We start from the raw sequence: 16,381 nt of genomic DNA, 5'->3' as shown, positions 1-16,381 counted from the left end.
TTGTAAGTTGCACGCCAAAATAACTGAGAGAAAAAGATATCTAAATGTCAAACATATCCAAAAAGATAATTAAAGGAAATTGCTATTACTGGCTTGCCAAATTTAACCCCTCCAATCAAGCTGTTTGCTGACCTGTGAATATTAATTTTGTGATTATAACTTGAGCAATTGATAAAACCAATTCAACTACAACAGAGAAGAAATAAACAAGTGAAACAGAAGTGTCTGCTCCCATATAATCTGAAAAGAGGGAAGAGAACAATTCTGAGGCGACGCTCACTCCTAAATTTTACTTTAGTAAAAAATACATGACACCAAAGTTAAGTGATTAACATAAGCAATATCACCTTTCATTTTTAGAGTATTAAGACTAACTACCATCACATCGATTTAAGTTTTCAATAATCTGACAGAGGCATTAGCTCATTAGCAAACAGGCATTGATTCTCAAGAATTCCAAACTGAATAATGTTTGTTTTTTCTGAAAGAAAAAACAGTCCTATTACAACAAAATGTAAATAAACTCCAGCAAAAAGGTGACAATTAATTTCAGCAGTATTTCAGTTCTTCACTCTTCCAGCAAGACACCTTTTACTTAATGCTTCTTTCCTTAAGTTGTTTCAAAAATTGTTTTTCTGAGTTTCAGTTTTACAGCAGTATTAATGCATGTTCTGTACAGGTGTTGAACACTGAGAGCTTTCTCTCAAAAAAAGAGTGTTCAGCAAATTGACTCATTTTTCCATAATGCAGTGTCCATCTTATTCAATTTTAAACACAAGGGAAGGAGAATGAATGTGTAATTTTCTGCGTGTCTTTAAAAGGTGTATTCTAACAATACTGAGAAGTTTTACCTATTACTCAATGTAGATGGACCTGAATATTTATTTCTGTTTATTAGAAATCCCACCCATTTAGTGGGATCAGCTTATTTCAGATTGATAAAAGCATGCTTAAAACATGTAAGAACAACAGAGGAAACAGACAATTGACAAGTTACAATTGTACTTCCCCACCATAATTGGGACATAAGCCAAAGTTCATTTCAGAACTAAAGGAGAAACACTAGAAGCATCAACAGAGTTCAGAGAGAACTAACAACCCTGTTTTACCAACCTTTGCTCAGCTGCAGAGCTAGTTTCCTCAGCTATGGTGTGGCTGGATGGTGGGTGATCTGAAAAACTGATCAAGTCAGCAACAGCTGGACTGGACAACAATTTCTGCTCCAGGGGATCCGCGGTTAATGGAAGGGTTCCACTCTGTAAACTATCTCCTGAGGTACTTTGCTTCAGGAAAAAGCTAAGTTACAGCATGAATGGGAGGGGAGAGAAATACAAAGGTTAAGATGTAAGTATAAAGTCATTAAAAACCTTATTATTATCAACATCTACTTTCAAACAGTAGCACAATTAAGAAACAACAATACAAAGCTTGACAACAGGGCACAAACTTCATCCTACTGTCTCCATCATTTCTTTATAGATGGATTACAAGTGATCTCTTTCATGGTTCCCAATTAGCAACAATATACCAATAGCTGACGTATCACTGAAAATGGTTGTTATTGTAATGTGACATTATAGACGACAAGACCCATATACACTGCTACAGGCACAAGACAACAGAAACATGTCTTGCTTTGCTAAGGATTTTTAAGTGCACACACAGTTTCAGAACATTAATGGAAGTTCTGTTACACAACAATAACCATTACAGTAAGAATCCATTTGAAATTACCTTAGAAGAAGTTCCAGCTTTCACAGTGCAATTAAAAGAGGTAACAATAGTAAGCAGAGAAGCTTAAACAGGAGAACTATTGGAGAAACAATAGGCTGGAGCATCTGTAACTAAAAGCTGTTAGTAGTTGTTTTGGATAATTTAATTTGGGAGAAATTCTTTGCTGACATTTTAAAAATGCTTCATATGCTTTTTAAAAGTTCATGATTCGTTAGCCTTGCTTTTGAAGCTAGACAAAATGAAAAATCGACTTACAGCTTCTGTAATTACAGTTACAGAGAAAACATGAAAAGAAAAAGTGGCAAAAAGGCAACTAGTTATTTGTTTTTTGGCTGTTTACCAATAACAGTGTACATGACAATTTTCTTCAGTACAATCACAAGCACTGGACAGGCTGTGATGCTCTTCTGAACATAAACAAAAACACTGGAAGATAAAACTAAGATCCTGTTCTGAGAAACTATAACCAATATCCAAGTGCAGAGGCAACAAAAAAATGGATCTATAAAAGCCACTAACCTTGCAGAGCCACGTAGGTCTTTAAATTCAACATTAAGTAAAGGTAGGAAGGTACTTGTACAGAAAGGACATGTAGTGTTCAAGTTTGAATCATCTGCTGTCCATCCAGCCATAATTTCTTCATCATAAACCAAAGCACTGCAAGCTCTACATTGAGAGCAGCTTGACATCAACACCTAGGACAGCAAAGAATTAGTGTCATCAGTCTCTTCTCAGGGTTCTTTTACAATTGGCTTTACAGGTTTAGTATCCATAGGAGTTTAACAGGTATCAGAATGCCAGTTGGGCGGCACGAGTTCATCACCACTCACCATACGCTGAGCTATCTTGTCCACGTAACTGGACACTGAACCTTAAGGCACCTTCCACCCACCCCTCTCTCCCTTCTTCCCAAGGTTAACTTCACTCCTGATTTCTCCACCTCCTCTGCCCCAAGCAACGCATACAGAGAAGCATTTCACACATTCTCTTTTTTTTTTTTTTCTACAGCTACATACTGCAACATCCTGGGTTTGTTTAAAGTACCACAGGTCTTTGTGGTTGAAATATTAAAAAAAGTAATTTTGAAAGATCCAATCACAATCCAACTAAACAGGTAATTAATGCAAATATTGAATAATTCTATCCTTCATCTATGAGTTTATTAATCTTACCTCCATTGCATAGTTCTGGTAAATGCTGGATAAACTGGTATTATGTGAAGAGCTGTGCTCTGACTTCTCAGAATCTAGAACTTTTGTATTTCTTGGTAATGAAACTTCACCTGCATAGAAAGAGTAATTTGGGGGTTTTATTCAAAGAAAGAGTAATTCATCCATTCCCAAAGAAAACAAGTTCTCTTTGATCAAGAAAAAAAATTATACCAGACGATCTCCAAAGATATGTGCAGCTCTGTAACTTCATTGATACTATAATTACAATATAAATATATTTAATTTTTTAATTAACATTTCAAAGTTATTTTTGTCTTACGCAACATATCACAGACTGCTAAAAGATAAAAAAGCATCAGTGAATAAAAACTCAAAATGCAAAGAATAAAGAGTAGCAAAGAGAAGCAAGATTGCTCAATGTATACACTCTAAAAAGCTATTCAATATTTCTTGATTGATACATCCATATGTAAATAGCAAACAGAAGGATAGTACCAGGTGAGACACAATATCAAATATGCCTTTCCTCTAGCTAACACTGCAGTAAAATACATAATCTTTCTCAGATTTAGGCTTATGAGCATTGCTCAGGAGAAGGAAATGCTGTTGGAATAGATATACCAAAAGGAAATGGTTGGAATCTGTTTTAGGAAGAAAAACTAACTGCATTACTTCCTCTACAAAGCCCAAAGTTTCCTGTTAAAAAAAAAAATCACTCTCAGATTGCCCTTGGAGGGTCCTCTGCTTGTCCAGCTAAAGTTTATTTTAGTGAACAAATTTTACACATTGTATTAATGGCTGCCAAGAATACTGTTAAGTTCTTATAACCCTTATAACTAGAAGATATCAAGATCTTCCTAGAAAGGGCCAGGTTATGTCTAGTCTGCAAGATGATTCTTCCTCTCTTGATGCAGATGGCTTTACAATATTCACATCATTAATGTATTGCAAAGAGAGCTTAAACCAAACCCTTGGCTGGTTCAGCAACATATCCTTTTCTCAAAGTAAGAATCAAGCCTAACTGAATCAAATCTGAATTGAAAATTATTCAATTTACTTCATCTAGTTTTAGGTATATATCCATCAATTTTTATGTAAATAAAAATTTCACTTTTACAACTTCAAATCAAATATGCATCCAATACCTCCCATTCCACAGTAAAGTCAATGCATCTGTGTGTGTTGTTCTGGGGTTTTTGTAAGCTTGGGGCTGTAAGGATGGTTTTGTTTGTTGGGGGCTTTCTTCCCCTCAGAAGAGCTGCCTCAGTTGTGCAACTATTTGCAGTTCTTGAACAATGCTCTGCTTTTCTTCATTAATATTCTAAGAACTTTCAGGGTATTATGACTTTATACAAAGGAGCAGGTGTTCCTGGCTACAACTAGTTAGGAATTTCCCATCACATACACAAAGGAAATGTTTTTATAGTTAAATCCCTGTATTTTTTATTACCCTTCTATACATTCAACAGAGAGAGAAGCAATAGCTATTTGCTACTGCAAGAGAAGAGTGCAGAATGGAAGTAAAAGTTTACCTGTACTTAGGGTCTTGAAATAATTTCAGATCACCATAGCTTCCACTGTTATGAATGATGTCACACATAATAGTTTTCCCTCTGTGCTACATTACAAACAAGTTATGAGGGGGAAACAAAACAAAAAAACCTCACCTGCATTGTAATGTTGTCTTCCTGTGTCTCCACTGCTACTGCTACTGCCAAGACTAGTAGTGCTTTCTGTGAGCTCATTTGTAATTAGACCTGGGACTCCAGTTCTTGGGAACAGATTATCTCCTAAAATATTATCTTCAAAACCAGCAGGGAAGTTAAAGTCTGATCGATTGTTTTCTTCCTTTAATACAAGAAGAAGAAAATTTGAGTACTTCCAGATCCATTATTTGACTTTCATCTTTGCCCTGATCGATCAATAAATAAATAAACAACTAAAGTAGCAATTAAGATGAAATCCTCATACAAAAAAAAAAAATTAGATCTAAGATAAATCTACACAACTCCCAAAAAGAGTGGCTATTGGACAAACAACAAGGACATTGGAAAAATGAAAGGCTTCATCAGTGAAAATACTTAGCTGAGAATCAAACTGAGAAAGCAACAGGGATACAAACTTCTTCATTATAGAAGAAACAGGGGAAAATGACAGAGAAATTGTGATTTGGCAAATACTACACAAACTAAAGGAATTATCACAAAAAAGGTCTGAGTTAGAAGTTGTATTTTCAGAACTGAAGAGAGGAATGAAACATACCATCTGAAATGGTGCAGCAATAATGCAGTCACTAAGACACATGAGGTGACAAAGTATAATAATTAGGGTATTAAAAAAGAAAGTTGCAGAAATAAAAGAGGAGAGAATTGAAAAGATCCTTGAAAGAAATAAAGTAAGTCATGCTAAGGGGATTATAATGTGTCATTAAACGGAATTCCATGGAGTAGGTCAGTACAATAAAAAAGCACAAAGGAAAACCTAGGTCAGAGAAAGAACTCAAGAAAGAAGGAAAATCAGTGAGTTCTAATTGCCACAGTCAAATTCTGGTTTAATTGGGTTTTTTATTCCATTTTATTTCATAGAAAGAACCCTGTTAGTAACATCAGTTAAATTTGGTTTACAAAGAAATAACACCAAACAGCTGCCTTCCCCTTTCCCATCCTTCACAGAGGTTGGTGAAAGGATGTAGAAGACATCCCTCTAAATTTGTCTCCCCAAATTTTTCATATTGAAAAAACACTTGCCTCATCATCTGAGTAACTATATGCTGAAGTTACAACTCCCCACATCTTACTGGCCACATTGGCAGCCTGCTTCATGCCTGATTTCAGAACATCCATTTTTGGTCCAGACAGTATATTGTCTAACTTCAGATTGGATAAAGTTGTAACGACAGATCCCAAGGAGCCATGTGGAGAAGAACGACCCAGTCCTGTCAAAGATGAAGACCGCTCCTTTTGAACTCTGGCATGAGTTTGTTGCTTTGGTCGTCCAGTGAATGTTTTGGATCTGGAGACAGAAGGACTCCTCTGATTTTCGTAAGGCTTGGGGGATGGCAGGATGGGATCCAAAGGCAAGCTTGACCTCCTTTCTTGGGAGTGTCCAAGTGTATCAGAGACTTCTGCTTTCCTATCTGGCTTGTGCAGTTCCATGCTGGGAAACTTGCTACCCAATGGGTTCTTCAGATTCATATAGTTCTCTATTTCATCTGCCAAATTCCGTGCTACAACTGGTGACACCAACTTTTCTTCAAGTTCTGGATGCCTTGGTTGTGTGCTGTCAGTGGCCAGCAAAGATAAAGGGTCCAACCCTACTTCAACATCTTCCCTTTCAACAGGCTTAACTACTCCATAAAAGCTGTTCCTTTTAGTAGTGGCGTCTTTGGATTCTGGTTTCTGGTTTTGGGACTCAGCTGACTGTTCAAGGTTCATGCCTTCCACTGTGGCCATGTGTTTTTCTCTTCCATTCTCAAGATGCTCCTGCCCTTCCCCAGGTTCTTCCAACACTGGTGAAGACCTATGCTCCAATTCCCAGTCACTTTCAGTCCCATAACTCCAAGTACCACTTCCACCAGGAACCTGCTCGTCAATGACACTTTCAAAGCTGTGGGATTTATTTGTATGACATGTTTTGGACCCAGACAAAGCTGCTGTTAGGATCTTGGCGTCTGCTCCCATCATTATTGCAATTTCTTTAGAATGCAAGTCCAAGCTGCCTTTTTTCAGCAGCATTCCTGCTCTGCTTTCACTGCTGAAACTGCAGCTTCTCTCTGAAAACAGTTTCTGCCTCTTCTGTCCTTTTTCACTTGTTTTCTTAGGAGAAACATCACCAAAGACTACATCATCAACTGAATCTTGAGTTATAAACAGTGGGCTAGAACCAGTTTCTAAAAGAGAAAAGGCATTAATACTTTATCCAAGGCCACCAAAACCATTTACTTCCTGAAATCATGTGAAATCTCCTTCTCTCCTTACTGTGAGAATACTGGGAGCATTACTATCTCAAGTTAACCACTAAGAAGTTACACAGTATTAACAGCATATTTTACTGTCTGCAAAGGCATTCTGCAGATCAAAAGTCATCTATTCTGACTCTGATGCAGAGGCTTCTACCTCCTTTCTCTGTGTCAACATGCAGCAGAAAGGAGGTACTCTAGTCATGGACTAAGGGAAAGTACAATTAAAATTAATTTCTCCAAAGCTGTTTTCATAGCCCTATACATCCAACTCCACAGTTTGTTCTGGTTCCAAAAAACACCCCAAACTATTGTGTGTATCTGCACAACACTGAAGCTTTACTTCATTTATGACAAAGCCATATTTAAAAAAAGCTAGCTAATACACTTTCCACATCCTAAATGTAATGAATCTTATAAATACTCCTATTTCTTTGGGGGATTTGGGAATTTTTGTTTCCTAGAAAGCTGTGTTAGCTATGCAGAAACCTCTGTAAGTGCAGGACTTCCATGACACTAGGATCCCAACAGAGAACCTGTTGTACCATACTCACTGATGGAGGATGCCTGAGCCTCACATCTATGCTGCTTCTTAACTAGTTATCAGCTCTCACAATTTCCAGAAACTGGGCAACTTGTAGGAGACTCAGTTCTCTGAAGCTGGACTATGTTGCCTTTGAGAAATACAGGCACAAAAGGCAGAAGAAAGCCCCCATAAACCCCAAGATCTGGCTTTTACATATCCACAGGTCTTCCTCATCAGAAAGATCCAGATATGTAAATAAATTTTGTATGGCTCAAAGACAACATGCATTTTTCCCGGGTTACAAATTGGCAATGTGAGCCACAGGAATAAAGAGGTCTGTGAGGTTTAGGTGACAAAATCAAGAGTAAAGTCCCTAATTTTCTTGGTTCTCTAGTACATAACTGGAACCCTCAAGGCAAGGAAAATCTTTATTTCAATCTACTCAACAGTGATCTTCAACCTTATAATCCACAGGTTCCTCTTAAATCACTTGCAAAAGATAATGGTGGAAAGCAAATGTGGCGAGAGAGATCTGCTCCTTGAATAGAAGGCTTGTTTCTTTTCTTAGCATGAAAAAGATTGTAAAACACTACATCCCAAGAAGATCAGAATTTTAGCAAGTTCTGTTTCACCCAGTGACTCACCAGCACTGTTTTTCCTTCCATTGCTATCAAAAATGCCAGACGGAACTTTCACAATACTGTTACCCCAAGCAGGTGGGTCTGTTGGACTATGAGTTTCTATATTCAGCTGTTCCTTTTCATCAGATTTCTCAGCACAAACTTCTAGAAGAAAGAGAATGTGAACTTTGGTTAGTTTACCTAAACAATTTAATTTACGTTGTTGATTCAGTGAAATATAATAATGCTGAATAGATTGATGTAGATGCAGCTTGAGACAATTAATATAACTTTAATTTGGGTATTTTAAGAATATATTTGGTTTGGATTTTAGTAGACTATGGCTGCGCTGTAATTGTGTGAGCTGTTTTGTGAAAGCGGCTATAAACTTAGCCTTGAAGATAGTGAAGATAGGGGAGTCATAAATAATGAGACTAACAACCAATTAAGAGACAGAGTATATCTTGTTTTCAGCAAAAAGGAATGTGTTTTTGAGCTCAGATAACCACGGAGAAGAAACGTAAAGAGAATGTGCTGAGAGCAAGGAAAACATCCATCCTTCATCCCTGAAGACCACTGGAAGACCCCCTAAGTGTCACTGAGCATGCTCTCTATCTGTGAGGAGTTAATGTAAATTACTTCCTGGAAATAATTTGTATAACCCTGCCTTTGCTTAGAAATCATAATGAATACATATAGTTAATCTGTATAAATATGAGAAATTTGGCCTTAATGGGGGCACACATTTGGAGGAGCGATCCCCTGTGTGCCCGGCACTGCAATAAAGGATACCTGCTTAACAGTCACCAAGGCCTTTCAGTTTTGATTCCAGATTTCTAAGGCTTCACTGTCATGAAAAAGATATAAATTCAAATGCTCTTCGCTTCTGTAATTCAACCTAAAGCATCAGAACTACTGAGTACTGAGCATTTGAGGTGGTGGAGTCTCCTTCACTGCAGACATTCAAGACCCGTCTGGATGCCTGAGTGATATGTCCTAGGGAGCTGCTTTGGCAGGGGGGTTGGACCCGATGATCTCTCAAGGTCCCTTCCAACCCCTACAATTCTATGATTCTATGATTTCCTGAAAATAATAGCTAAACAGACAGATGACAGTAGACAATACTATGCAGAGTGTGCTTAGCTGTTCACAAAATTACAGCATATGCCAATTTCTTCCCCTGGTATTTTTTTTCAACTAATCGAAGTAGTGCAGGAACAGGAGCTCTCCTATTTTCATTGAATGTCATTTGTCTGACAACAACGTTAGAAGCCCTAACTCACATGAAGAATCTAGGAACACAGTTATGAAACACATCAGTAATGAGAAAGAGAAAATACAGAGAAACTAAGGGCAAAATCTAGATAGAAGACAGGAGATCACCATATTTTCTACAGCCAGAAAGCGTTTGTAGGAAACAGTAGTACCTTTAATTAACTCAACTGGTACAGCTGAAAAATGGTCACGTTTTCAAATTTACAAATGAGAAGAATGGAATACCAAATACTGTGTGCCCCAGCAATTGTCCAATTTTCCTATCTATATTAAATTACAGAATCACAGAATCACAAGGTTGGAAGAGACCTTTGAAAATCAAGTCCAACCATTCCCATCCTATGCTAAACCATATCCCTAAGTACCTCATCAACCCTTTTTTTGAACATATCCAGGGATGGTTGTCTAATTAGTCTAATAAAAGGCTATTTCTACTTACCTGTATTCAAATCTAAGCCACAGAAGTTCTTGACAGTCATATTTTGACCTTGGCAACATTATGAATTCAATACATTAAGTATTTGTGGTAGTCTAAAGCATGAAAGATTTGTTACAAAAGGGTATAATCAGCATAAACATGCATACTTAACCTCCTATTAGGTCTTCAGCTTTAAAAGAAACATCTTTCTCTAATTGTGTTTCAGTTGCATGTAGACTATCCCCATCATCTCTTAGAAGTTCATCTTTGGATCCGTAGCCTTGGTCTGACTGACCACCTGTTTGAAGGAATTTGAAAATATGCCTCAGATTTGTTTTGCTTTCCTAAATTTGTTTTTTTCAATGAGAAAATAAAAGAACTGAAAATTTATTTCATATTTTGCCAGAAAATGTCACAGTGAGATTACTAAAATGCCTAATCTATGCACAGATCTACTTGGTGATGATGACAGCAGAGATAACGAGGCTATACGATCCAAATTAACATTATTTTATTAAATACAAGTTATTTCCCCAGGAACGCTATACTGACTAAGTACTTTTAATACACTATCTCCTTTTACTCCTTTCCCTTCTCATTGGCATGAAATATTTTATTGCTGGAGAAGGTACATTCTCAAATGCATCAACAAAAGGAATTTAGACAAGCACAACATAATTGAGAAAGCTTCTAACAATGAACATATCCCCCGAAAGAACTACATCATATCCTGTACAACATCTTTGTGCTATAAAGTATATCGTGTAATAGAAAAGAAAGTAAAAAAATCTAAAGATTTTTAAAAGTCTGTCCATCCATGACACTGGCTAAACTTGACATCTGTAACTCAATTCTTTAAAAAAAAAAAAAAAGTTTACCATCATCCAAAAATCTGCCTTAGGAAACAATCCAGAAATAAATAACAAAGAAAAGAATGTCTACCTGAAATGCTGCTGCATAACCAAAAATAGGCAAAAATAGAAATAAATACTTTCTGGGACACAGCCCACAGCAACATGTTAAACAAGATTACTTATATGCCTTAGATAACATAATAGAATAAACAAGAACATTTCAAAAGATCAAAGGGTAAGTTACTGCATGTGAAAGGTATTAGGAAGCTCCACAAAATTTGAGTGACAGACATAATCTACAACACATATTTCTGCTGTTTCATCTACCGACAAAGTGAAAACATGCAAAAAAGAATAAAACCAAATAGAAGTTTGAGCAGCCATCAACTATTACATGTGGCTACTGTAATAAAAAACCTTTTGTATAGAAGAGTAAATTCTGATATTCTTAGTCCTTACTTTCTATCATCATTTCAATGTTAGCATCCCTGCTTTGCACAGAAGTGAAAACACCCTACCAAGAAATGGGTCAATTACCTGCAGAAGTAACATTCAAGGGTAGAAATAATGCACACGTGCATCCAAGGCTTCACACCATATAAGTCTGCACCCCACACCGTGATAGCCAAGGACAAATGCGGCACCCAAGAGACAGCATAGAGCAAAAAGCAGAGCAACAAAGAGCAGAGAGAAGGGAAGTTCAGTCATCTAGGCAGGCATATCAGATGAAGCACAGGAATCAGACTCAAAGTTCTCTTTACAGAAAGGCTCAAGATATTAAAAACATGAAGAGTGTGCAAGAACCATTTGTACATCAAGTTTTGAAGTACACACAGAAAGGAAGTTTAGTTGAGAATGTGCACAGGTAGGATCAGTACTACAGCAGATACAAAGAACCATGAATTTCGTCTTGCCATCTCAAGTGATTAGCTTCCTGTGCACTTTTTTTATTCCAGTTTGTCTGGAAGAGTGCACACCACACTTAAATGAGGTTTTCTCCAGCTTCTCACCTGTCTTTCCATTCCCAGGGTGTCTCACAAAGACTGTATTGTAAGGTTCTGATAGCATCTATATTTATTTCCATTTATAGCAACTACTATTAAGAAGCTATAACCAAACATAACATACTAATTCCAGGAATGCTAATTAACCTTTTCTGGAATACCATCAAGGAGCAACATTTCAAAGCGCTAGCTTCTAACTACCTCAGCAACTTTCACTCCTTTCTTTTGATGCAGAGTTTTACTACACAGACTATTCCTATATAATTTCTATGCATAAATGACAGCATGCCAAAATTGAACAGACTCATATGTCACAGGCTTCAAACCCTTTCTGAAGATTAGCGCAAAAAAGCAAGGTTCATGAGACCACACCAAGACATTTATTTTAACTCAGTAGTTCTTCTGCTACTGTGCTCTAGAAACTAAAGAAGCAGCATGATCTGCCATAAAATAGCTATACTCAATAAGTTTACTTCTTTTTCTTTACATAGTTTAACTCCATGCTTCCTTCTCTACGGCCTAAGAGGGGAAGGTGTTGGTTGTGGAGGGGAAATCAATAGGAAACTAGACAATTTAGCCATTTGGGGGACTGTTAGTAGTGAAACCCATCAGAATCTAGTACCTGTGCTAGAGTGATTATCAATGGAATCAAGCCTGACTAAGTCATGGACGAAGAGAGCGTGCTCCCCACTGTTAGCATCATTAGAACTATCCACGCTACCATGGCTCACCATGTCCCCATCACTTCCACCCGTGGTACTCCGCAGAGCTAAAGACATGAACGAGAGCTGGTTAGTAAGAGAGGATTTAACTTTCAGGTTTTAAAACAAATCTAACCTCTTGAGACACTAGTAAATACTTTTGCTTGCACATGTAAAATGAGAATATGCAATTCTAGAAACAGAACTCAGAAAATTAATTATTCAGTGTGTGAAAGACATTCTAGGACTGTTTCAAGCATTAGGTTGGCAATTATCAATTTTCATACACTTAAGGAAAAAAATTTCCACTTGTACAGGCCACAAAGCTAGCTGCAGTCCCTCAGAAAGCATGTCATGCTCTTGCTTATCAGAAATAAATCCATTTCAACTAACTTATTACCTGGTATCACAGGTACTCGTGGGCTCTGCGTTGATTTCTTTAAGCACTGCCTAAATTGTGCTGTCCCACGAACTACGTTTCGTACCTTTGTCCAGAGGAATATGCCACTGCGGTTACTGCTAGGCCAAGGAGACTCTAAAACTGCCTACAGAAAGAGACATTGCAATAACAAAACCAGTAAGAGAGTCACACTCAGAATCCCAGCACAGTGAGAAGCCTTTCTTCCCATACTCAAAAAAGGCATTTCCTGTCAACCACGTGAAGAAGGAGAAACACTTGAGTTTTTATGAGCTGTTTCCTTTTATGAGCTGTTCCTTGTTATCTCACAGCTCTGGATACAATAGGTGAGTAACAACAAAAAAATGGGTCAAGGTTTCTGTACCTCACTAGCAACAGAAGACCATAGTAGGACCTCTTTTCAAATTACAAACAAGTTTCATCAGGATATTATAGCAACTTGGAAGCAAGGAGAAAGAGGAGGAAGCTACTTCAACTAGCACAATTCCAGCCTTCGTTCATCTTGGATCCCACTATGTTGCAGGATACACTTAGGAACAGATGTTTTTGACATGGCAGCACTAGACAGCTTCCAAAGCTTCAAAATGAAACACTATAAATAGATATTTCAATAGTATTTTTTGGTAACTGAAACAACACAGGAATGCAAACTTAACAGTGTAAAACCATACAGCACATCCTGTGAACTATAAGCATGGCCAAAATGATTGCCTGCCCAGCAGAATGTGCAAATACAAGTGAAGAGCAGTAAGAAATAGTCTTCAAAATATGTTACAAGACAAAGATAGTGACAGCCGCAAGCGAGCCACTGGTCCAGTATCCCTTTGTCAAGGCTTTTCTTACCTTATTGTAATAACCATAGGTGATGGCATTTGGAAGTATTCCAGCATTTTTCATTTCAAAGAGGACTCTCACAGCCTGAACAGGCTGACCCCACAGTCCACAGAGCTGCATTACAACTCTGTAGCAGACCTGATAAGATATGGAAATGCATAATTGGATTGATGATAAGGATTTTGAAAGAGTTTAAGCTCTTCTCTGATTTCCAACTTTCACACATACAAAAGAAAAAGCCATCTGAGAGCAGCTACTCAGGACATAACACTCAACAGCCAGAAGAGGGAGCAAAAATTAAACAGGAAATCACTCGAGCTGAAATAACATCAGCAGTCACATTGTTGAGAACGCTTAATTTTTTTCCCACTTGGCACTTCTGTTTGTGAAATAAAGGAGGGAAGGAAACGCCCATACAAAAAGCAGGATAACTTGCTGCTGTGTGCCTGTGGATACAACTGAAAGAATGGTATGCTGCACCCATCATCCCTGGAGTTCAGTAAAGCTGCAAAGCATTACTTCAGTATGCATTTAAAATGAACTTCCTCCTTGAAGAATTCTGGGACAGGGCTGGCAACACTAAGTTGGAGTACTTGACCCAGCTGACACTATGCTGATGAGGAAAGAGGAAATTAATTTCCAGTTGTCCTAGTTAAGCAGACTTGAGATCATTTCAAGGTGGCTTTAAAACAGGTAAAACAGTAAGCATGTGTAGCCTGGTGGTGGCAGTGAAACTCACTATATTTGCACCTTGTCTTCTATTTCATATTTATGGTAATGCTGTTTTATTTGCACTTGCCTCATCTAGTGGTTCCACATCAGTTTTCCTCATTTTAATTAGAACGTCATATGCCTGCTGCAGCGCTTTGACCTTGGGATGTGCAACTCTGATGTAGGCTGGCAGACAAATAAACCACAGGCTGTGACTATGACTGAAGAGACACTTAGCCCACTGTGGGGGGCTTACATAATACTTCTTGGCTAATTTATGAGCCGTTTTTATCTCCTGTAAGGGTGAAACAAAACAAAAAAGCAGACAAATGATGTAACATCCTGAATCTAGAAGCCATTACTAACTCAGATATTGGCTTCTTAAAAGTAAGCATTTAATAATAATGGACAGACATTGACCTGAAGCTCCCTTTTTACCACTCTTATTAAGACTTCCTGCAAGCAAAACTAGCATCAGAATTAATCCTCTTTTTTTAATCCCTGCTCAAACATTAATTTTAATTTCTTTTTGGTTTATATTGCGGTCTAAAGCTTAAAAATGGGTTTGAGAATAAACTGTAATCTCCAATACTAATTTTTTATTTACTGCCTTTGATTCTCGACAGTTTCAAATACCACACCTCTAACAACATTAACTTACAGAACAAATAGATAGTGTAACTTATATTATAAATAGATCGTGGCAATTTTACCAAGAGTTCATATCTTTCAGTATTCACACAGTGATTACAGTAAGACTCATCTGACCTGTTTTGTTCTCTTTGCCATGAGTGCTGGACTATTTGAAATGCTGCTTCCAGCTGGGTGTCTGCTGAAGGAGAGCTTGATCTCCTGTGGCCTGTCAAAGAGCTTGAAATCTAGTCGTGGGAAGTTCTTATAGCTATATAGACAATGTAAAAAAAAAAAAAAAAAGAAAGAAAGAAAAAAAAAGCTTTTCACGTACTTGCTGATAGCAGGAAAGCCACACAAAGACAACTTGTGTTCAAGGAACTGACAGAGAGGAGAAGGGGCAAAAAGGAAAAGAAGAAGGAAAAAAAAAAAGAAGATAGCAAGATCCTTTTAGTTTTATTCACAAAGGTATCACAAGAAGATGTTTGAATGATGGAAACAAGAACCAGACTGCCATTCATATCATGAAGCCCACAGATGACGATTAATAAGGGCAACAGTTGGAAACAGAACCTTCATCACATCCCAAGACAGACAGGAAGAAAAAAAGTCATACCCATAGTGTCTGAAACTCCACATTTCCTGCACAGGTTGGAAAACATTGAATGAAAGAAGTCTGAAAGGTGGAGTGGGTGTTTTTGTTCTTTTGGTTCACCAGATGCAGATCAATAGTATATTAGGCAGATCCATTACCTACCCCATTGCTCCCGCTGTGAAACAAAGTCCATTGCTGTTGCTACAAAATACACATAAATGGCTCAAATGGGAAGAAAGACACTAAATCCATGTAGAGAAGTATTATAATAAAGGTGGCAGGAAGTTACTGAAAAATTAAAACCAAATCCATGTGCCCTCAGACATACATACAGACACACACAACAATGACTTATAGAGCTCCAGAAGCTTCCTAGAACCCAGGCAGTTCATCTCTTTTTTAAATTCCTCTGAGCTAACAATAAGGCAAGACCTGCAACAAGATGGAAGACCTGCCCTGCTTAATGTCATAATCATCCTAGTTTTACTACATGTGGCTGTTTAACTTGTACCTGTATTTTGGCACTCGGTCTTGTCCATCATCAGCAGGAGGTTCTGGTGGCATTATGAACACTGTGTGTTCACTTTTTTGTGACTCGTCTAGCTCAATCAATCGTGCATCTTCAATGGAATCCACATCAACCTGAAAACAGAGTTTGTACTCTAAATGACTTTAGGATAAAATGCCCTTTTTAACATGAATTATGTTAGTATATGTAAAAATCTATTTAATACACAATGTATTTGATTATATATAATACAGAAAATAAAAGTTATTTGTTCTAATTACTCAAATATCAAGTCCACAGCCTTGTCTTGCCATTTTTATTTCACAAGCAGATATCCCTAAACATTTTGAAGGACAAAGTACCTTTTCTCCTTTTTCTATTCCTTTATCCGGAAAGAGCTGGGAAAAGAGGAAAAAAGAAAAA

The 16,381-nt window shown here is 37.5% G+C and overlaps 1 protein-coding gene across 2 annotated transcripts in view; it reads right to left on the bottom strand.

Annotated features, from left to right (window-relative positions):
• The window catches only part of DENND4C (DENN domain containing 4C), a gene marked incomplete at both ends in the record, with an annotated part of 43,412 nt that overhangs the window by 6,165 nt on the left and 20,866 nt on the right, over window positions 1-16,381 (bottom strand). The window contains 14 exons of one of the 2 annotated variants that reach the window (XM_084278949.1): window positions 1,114-1,296; window positions 2,254-2,429; window positions 2,907-3,016; window positions 4,574-4,750; window positions 5,650-6,795; window positions 8,035-8,175; window positions 9,876-10,001; window positions 12,184-12,330; window positions 12,663-12,807; window positions 13,524-13,652; window positions 14,314-14,520; window positions 14,994-15,126; window positions 15,962-16,092; window positions 16,321-16,356. In XM_084278949.1, coding sequence (XP_084135075.1) covers window positions 1,114-1,296; window positions 2,254-2,429; window positions 2,907-3,016; window positions 4,574-4,750; window positions 5,650-6,795; window positions 8,035-8,175; window positions 9,876-10,001; window positions 12,184-12,330; window positions 12,663-12,807; window positions 13,524-13,652; window positions 14,314-14,520; window positions 14,994-15,126; window positions 15,962-16,092; window positions 16,321-16,356 — 2,987 coding nt within the window. The remainder of the gene's footprint in view (window positions 1-1,113; window positions 1,297-2,253; window positions 2,430-2,906; window positions 3,017-4,573; window positions 4,751-5,649; window positions 6,796-8,034; window positions 8,176-9,875; window positions 10,002-12,183; window positions 12,331-12,662; window positions 12,808-13,523; window positions 13,653-14,313; window positions 14,521-14,993; window positions 15,127-15,961; window positions 16,093-16,320; window positions 16,357-16,381) is intronic. The other variant, XM_084278948.1, reaches the window with a different exon arrangement.

Source organism: Gallinula chloropus, assembly GCF_964237585.1.
Source record: "Gallinula chloropus genome assembly, chromosome: Z".
In the NCBI taxonomy this organism is placed as follows: Eukaryota; Metazoa; Chordata; class Aves; order Gruiformes; family Rallidae; genus Gallinula; species Gallinula chloropus.
The sequence above is the reverse complement of the archived record's forward strand: the minus strand, read 5'-3'. Positions and strand labels throughout refer to the sequence as shown.